General features: G+C 45.3%; 1 protein-coding gene across 1 annotated transcript; it reads right to left on the reverse strand.

The window, feature by feature from the left end:
- Nucleotides 1-653: 653 nt before the first annotated feature.
- Nucleotides 654-1,241, reverse strand: ARL14 (ADP ribosylation factor like GTPase 14). Its single transcript, XM_065411154.1, has one exon. The coding sequence runs from the start codon at nucleotides 1,239-1,241 to the stop codon at nucleotides 654-656; it is 588 nt and encodes a 195-aa protein (XP_065267226.1).
- Nucleotides 1,242-7,101: the final 5,860 nt, after the last annotated feature.

The following is a 7,101-nucleotide window of genomic DNA, read 5'->3' on the forward strand; positions in this document are numbered from 1 at the left end:
CAGAATCAGCTTGGTGAGATCATTCTATGGGTTTTGAGGGTCTGATCCTGCTCTAACTGAAATCAGTGTGAACAGGACTGGTTCCTGAGAAAGCAGTAATGTTAATGCTTCTGTTCCAAGTACGCAGTTTCTCTTGTATATAATTGAAAAGAGAAAGCCTTTTTCTTTTAAGTATTGGTAAAATGATATAACAGTTAAAAAAAATTAGCGATCAAAATTACTTTCTAGTGTAAGAATGTATATATGTCTGTATAATAAACATATTCATAAAGCATTTGTTTTTTACTTTTTCTTTGCTTGCTCAATGTGCCATTTATCTCAGCTCTTGTACATTTTGTGTAATTAAACAAGCATAAATAAAATGACTGTAGAACATTTAAAATGTTTAAATGCACCTTTTTACTATTACATCATGCAGTTTAACACTGCCAAATATCTGGACTTAGGATACAAATCTGTCATTTAATTAAAATGCTGTGAAACAGTAGCTCTGAAAGAGTATGCAAATGTAACAACACAGTAATTTAGCTTGCTCTGACTACATTTTGCTATATAAAAGTCTTTTAAAAGATCTGCAGAATTCAATATGTAGATTTAATTCCCATAATAAACTCTCCATGTTAGCTTTCCCCAGATTGGGATAATGAAGACTCTTACAACTTTTCATCTTGCTTGAAAATTGTAAAAGCTTCTTCTCTGGATTTTTTGCAGTTTTTTGCAAATGCTGTTATTCTCTGGAATGCTTCTGCCAGACCTTCCCCAGAGATCGCACAACAAGGCTGTACATACCAATTTCTATCACTGCAATGTTTCTGCATGTTGAATTTCCTGGTTATTTCCTCAGCGTTCAAAGCTCCAGGAAGATCCTGCTTGTTAGCTAGCAAAACAATAGGCACATTCTTTACAAATTCATTCTTTAAGAGGAGTTCAAATTCTTTCTTTGAATCTTCCAGACGTTGCTTATCAGTGCTGTCCACAACGTACACCAGGCCATCTGCATTTTCAAAGTAATTGCACCAAAATGTCCTCATTTTCTGTTGCCCTCCAACATCCCAGATTGTTACAGCAATATTTTGCCCTGTTTCAATCATCTCCACATTAAAACCGATTGTTGGGAGTGTTAGGAAAACATCATTAAACTTTAACTTGTACAATAGTGTAGATTTCCCAGCTGAATCAAGTCCCAGCATTAATATCTTAGCCGGTTTGACTTTGGAGTGTTTGGAACTCAGCAGACCCATTCTTGCTGTAATTATCTGTATTATGTCTTAAAGATGTTATTTCTTCTATCAGGGTGATTTTTGTCAGAAAGCCCTTCTTTCTCCATAAGATGAAGCAAAAAAAGTAAAAGAAGAGGAAGTGGAAGAAGAGGCTTTGTGCTATGAAGAAAGAATAAGCCTTTGTGTATTTATATAGAGTCCTTATCAACTTGATAATAAGCAAACAGTATTTTATGAAGGTGTAATGTTCACTGCCTAGCCTATGGGTGGAGCAGACACGAGAATATAACAATTAGTCACGGAGCCCAAAGGTTACAGTATTTCTGAACATGCTGAACAGTGGCAATGCCATACTTACATAAAAAGCCTGCTCTTGTGGTTTTTGGGCTATTTATACATTATAAGAGAGTATAACCACATATAACAGTGCTCTAGACACTGAACAGGCAGTGGATATGTAACAACACCAGGGCCGGCTCCAGGCACCAGTGCAGGAAGCAGGTGCTTGGGGCGGCCAATGGAAAGGGGCGGCATGTCCGGGTCTTCGGCGGCGGGTCCCTCGGTCCCTCTTGGACGGAAAGACCGGCCGCTGAATTGCCACCAAAGAATGAAGCGGCACAGTAGAGCTGCTGCCGAAATGCCGCCAATCGCGGCTTTTTCTTTTTTTTTTTTTCTTCGCCGCTTGGGGCGGCAAAAAACCCGGGAGCCGGCCCTGAACGACACACAGGGCATGTGCTTGGAAATCACCAATTTCGGAGTTCTAATCCTGACTCACTGTGTGGCCATGAGAAAAAACACTTAACCACTCTACCTCAATTTCCCTTTCTGGAAACATGGATAATAATTCTTACTTACTTACCTCTTGGGAGGGTGGGAGTGCTGCATGAATTTTTGATCATTACAAAAGTACAAGAGGACAAAGTTCCTGGTCTGATCATGCAAACCCTTCTTATTTGAGCTGTCCCATGACCTAGAATAAGACATACAATGAGTGATAATCACAGACAATGCGGGTTATATGTTCAACAAATACACTGACTAACTAGTTAATGTTTGTATGGCACATTGAATGTTTATGGCTTGATTTTCAACAGTGCTCAGTACTCACAACTCTCACTAATGTTAATAAGAGCTGTAGATACTTGGCAAGTCAAAAGAAGAGCCATAAAGTGTTATATCCATGATATTATTAATAGTTATTACAAGGAAAGCACTTTACAGAGGATTTTCAGGCCCTAACTGCACTGACCTTTAAAATCAGTATGGATGTGTGTCAACTCTTTTACACACTGTTTCACCTAAATTGGTTTCTAATATAATTTATCAGGCTATGTTGACCAATTCAAACCATAATAGCCTAAAGCAGGGGTGGGGAAACATTTTGGCCCGAGGGCCACATTGGGGTTGCAAAACTGTATGGAGGGCCGGGTAGGGAAGGCTGTGCCTCCCCAAACAGCCTGGCCCGGCGGGGGGGCGGCCCCATCCGACCCCTCCCACTTCCCGCCCCCTGACTGCCCCCCTCAGAACCCTCAACCCATCCAACACCCCCCCGCTCCTTGTCCCCTAACTGCCCCCGGGACCCCACCCCCTATCCAACTCCCCTAATCCCAGTCCCCTGACTGCTCTGACCCCTATCCACACCCCCACCCCTTGACGGGCCCCCCAGGACCCTACATCTATCCAACCCCCCCTGTTCCCTGACCCCTATCCACACCCCCACCTCCTGACAGGCCCCCCCGGGACTCCCACGCTTATCCAACCCCCCCATCCCCCGTCCCCTGATCGCCCCCCCCAGAACCTCCGCCCCATCCAACTGCCCGCTGCTCCCTGTTCCCTGACTGGCCCCCGGGACCCTCCGCCCCTTATCCAACCCCCAGCTCTGGACCCCTTACTATGCCGCTCAGAACAGCATGTCTGGCAGCCGCGCTGCCCGGTCGGAGCTAGACACGCTGCTGCGCTGCCTGGCAGGAGCGTGCAACCCAGCTGCCCAGTGCGCTGCCCGCGCAGCGGCATGGCTGCGGGGGAGGGGAGACAGCGGGGGAGGGGCCGGGGCTAGCCTCCCCAGCTGGGAGCTCAAGGGCCGGGCAGGACGGTCCTGCGGGCCGGATGTGGCCCGCGGGCCGTAGTTCGGCCACCTCTGGCCTCAAGAAACATATTTTTGTTCAGAGTCATTTGCTCCTCCTGCTTATTCATTACCTGAAGGCATCATCTTTGATTGTAATATCAGCGTTGGTTGGTGAGGAAGTTATAGTCACAAACAGCAAATTTGTTATGTTTGTGTCTAATTGTTTATAAAGGTGCTCTGCCTCTCAGAGTCAGCATACATACTTTCTGATACAGCCCTTGATAAGATGCAACTTTGCCTGAAATCATAATCTTCTGTTTGTTTCTGTGTAATCACGCCCACAGCAACAAGTTGTGATGTTACAACAAATAAAGATTTTGTTTTTGCCCCAGTATGCCAGGCAATGGAATGAGGTGGGAGGAGGGGAGAGAAGGGAAATCAAGAGAGACTAATTGTTTCTAAACAGTATGATGCTCATAGTTTTCCAGAACTTTCTGTGGCTGTACATAGGGATCAAGCCTGGTATAATTCTGATTGACTTCAGTGATCTTCCCTGGGGCTCTTTTAAATGTTGCAATAATTTAAAACTATATAGAACACCCAGAAGTATTATTAGTTAGGGTTACCATTTATCTCCACCTAAGTAACATACAATACAGAATTACTAGTTTTCTTTTACAAATGTTCAGTGTTTTCATTATTAGTGGAATTGGGACTCAACTGCAATCTCAAAACTGGACAGAGCCTATTTTCCAAATCTGGTTCAGATGCAAGCCAAGGTGACAGAAATCTCTCAAGAACAGTTTGTGAGATTTTGGTGCTGTCAAATGCAAACCCAAATCCTAGCCATGGGATAGCTGCATGTTGACGAGCAGTCTATGTTCAATGCAAATACCACCTCCTTGGCCCAAAGCTAATTATTATTTACATAGAAAATTCCAAAGCTTGGGCTACACCCTTTTCAGATAACTCTGAGCCTGGTCTTGTAATGTGCCGAGCACCCTCAGTTATGAAGTCTGTTGTAGATGTTAGGGTTCCCACTACCTTTCAGAAGGTGTCAACACCTCAGAGGATCAGGCCTATGTTTCCATTTAGAATTAAACAATTTTGTGGTGTCTTACTACTTTCAAATAAATAAAACTTTGATTCTCAGGCCCTAATAGACAAAGCAAGTCCTAGTTTTTCCTCATAATTTCTTTGAAATTATAGAGCCACTCAAGGTGATAGTCCTAAAATGTTACATATGATTAATTTATTTTGATTCATTAACATGAAAAGGACCTATCCATTGCTCTAGACATAATTTTAAATACACTTGTTATTACAGCTCCTTTTATTATCATCCTTACTCCAGTGATTATGCCAGACCCGTGTCAACAGGCAGCCAAAATAAAGATTGAAAGAAACTGCTCCCTCTTCCACCACTAACCGCTATCATAATGCTCATCCCGCTTCAAAACCTAGAGAGAGAGCAGAGCAGCTTTGTAGGTGGGCAGTGAATTTAAAGTGAAGGGGCCTTCATAGAAAACATCTAGTAAGCAGAGGAGAATTCACTAAAGCACAGTGAGACAGAAACTTAGGGCATGTCTACACTTGCCTCCGGAGCAATCGATCCAACAGGGATCGATTTATCGCCTCTAGTGAAGATGCGATAAATCAACTGCCGAGTGCTCTCCTGTCGACTCCGGTACAGTAACTCCTCGCTTAACGTTGTAGTTATGTTCCTGAAAAATGCAACTTTAAGCGAAGCGATGTTAAACGAATCCAATTTCCCCATAAGAATTAATGTAAATGGGGGGTTAGGTTCCAGGGAAATTTTTTTCACCAGACAAAAGACTATATTTTATATATAGTCTATATACACAGTATAAGTTTTAAACAAACAATTTAATACTGTACACAGCAATAATGATTGTGAAGCTTGGTTGAGGTGGTGAAGTCAGAGGGTGGAAGAGGGAGGGATATTTCCCAGGGAATGCCTTAGTGCTAAATGATGAACTAGCTCTCGGCTGAGCCATCAAGGGTTAACACATTGTTGTTAACGTAGCCTCACACTCTACAAGGCAGCACAAATGGAGGGAGGGGAGACAGCATGGCAGACAGAAACAGAGACACACCATGTGTGAGAGAGAGATGTGCATTGCCCCTTTAAGTACCCTGACCCCACTCTAAGTACATTGCCTTTTTAAGTAGATCAGCAAGTTGAGACAGCAGCTGCTGCCGGCAAGCTCCCTCCATACTGAGCCCTGTCGTGTCCCCCCACCCACTCTATAGAGAAGGGGTAGCGGGGGGCAAGAGCAGGGGGGAGGGGGACACCCTGACATTAGACCCCACTCTTCCCCCGCCCCCCCCCAGCAAGCAGGAGGCAGGAGCGGCACATGGCAGTGGGAGGAGGGACAGCTGAACTGCAGGCAATTGATAGCCTGCTGGGTGGCTGCCGCACAGGAAACTTAGGGGAGCGGGGAGCTGATGGGGGGGGCTGCTGGTCCACCCTGGTTCCAAACCCCCCACCAGCTAGCTGCAATGGGCTGCTCTTTCTGCAAGCAGTGGACAAAGCAGGTGGCTGCCAAACAACATTATAAGGGAGCATTGCGCAACTTTAAACAAGCATGTTGTCTAATTGATCAGCAACGTAACAACGAAACAACGTTAACTGGGACGACTTTCAGTGAGGTGTTTCTGTACTCCACTGGAGCGAGAAGCGTAGGCAGAGTCAATGGGGGAGCGTCAGCAGTCGATCTACCGCAGTGAAGACACCGTGGTAAGTAGCTCTAAGTACATCGACTTCAGCTACACTATTTTCATAGCTGAAGTTGCGTAACTTCATAGCTATTTTCATAGCTGAAGTCGTGCCCCCTCCCCCCCCCAATGTAGACCAGGCCTTAGGCATGGCAATGCTAAGCATTGACACCCCCAACTTTAGAATCATTGGGCTGGTGAAAGAGAATGACTCTATAGTCTGGCAGTCAGAGCACTTAGCCACCATGTGTGAGATTCAGGAGGTGGTTTTCCTACTCCAATGACACTTTAATTATTTATCCACAGTGGAACAGCTTCAACACATCAAACTATCCCATAGCGCAATAGTTAGGTCACTCCCCTAAGAGATGGCAGAACTCTGTTCAAATCTCTTTTTCCACTCAATGGAGGGAAAACTTGAACAAGGGTGAGTGCCCTAACCACTGGGCTAAAAGTTATGGGCATCCTCTCCATCACAGTTGTTTGGGTGAGCTTGCATGCAGGGCCCAATCCCATAAGCAGGCGCTGAGGCTGCTTACCATATTGGGCCCCAAAACCAAGTTAGGTGAAGGAGTGCCTATCTTCCCCTGGTTTGTCCATTGCATTGGAACCTAGGCATCCAGACACATAGAGTGATTCTGCAGTATGTATGTTCAGAGGCAGAAACGGAGGTACCTACCAGGTTTCTGAATACCAGTGGCATCTGATGCTGGGATTTAAGCATCTAGGGCAGTGGTGGGCAACCTGCGGCCTATCAAGGTAATCCGCTGGTGGGCCCTGAGACAGTTTGTTTACATTGACTGTCCTTCAGGCATGGCCGCCCGCAGCTCCCATTGGCCGGGAACGGCGAACTGCAGCTACTGGGAGCTGCGGGCGGCTGTGCCTGAGGGACAGTCAATGTAAACAAACTGTCTCGTGGCCCACCAGCGGATTACCTTGATAGGCCACAGGTTGCCCACCACTGATCTAGGGCCTTTTGTGAATCTATTCTATAGTTCCTAGGCCACTTAGGGCTTTTTAGGTCTGCTTAATTGCCTTTAGCTATAAGCAACATTTATTAAAAGATGACAAGTACCT

This window comes from Emys orbicularis, chromosome 9 (assembly GCF_028017835.1).
Source record: "Emys orbicularis isolate rEmyOrb1 chromosome 9, rEmyOrb1.hap1, whole genome shotgun sequence".
NCBI classification, from domain to species: domain Eukaryota; kingdom Metazoa; phylum Chordata; order Testudines; family Emydidae; genus Emys; species Emys orbicularis.

What these genes read in the sequence shown, in the direction of transcription:
- ARL14 (XM_065411154.1), bottom strand. Translation starts at nt 1,241, where the DNA reads ATGGGTCTGCTGAGTTCCAAACACTCCAAAGTCAAACCGGCTAAGATA.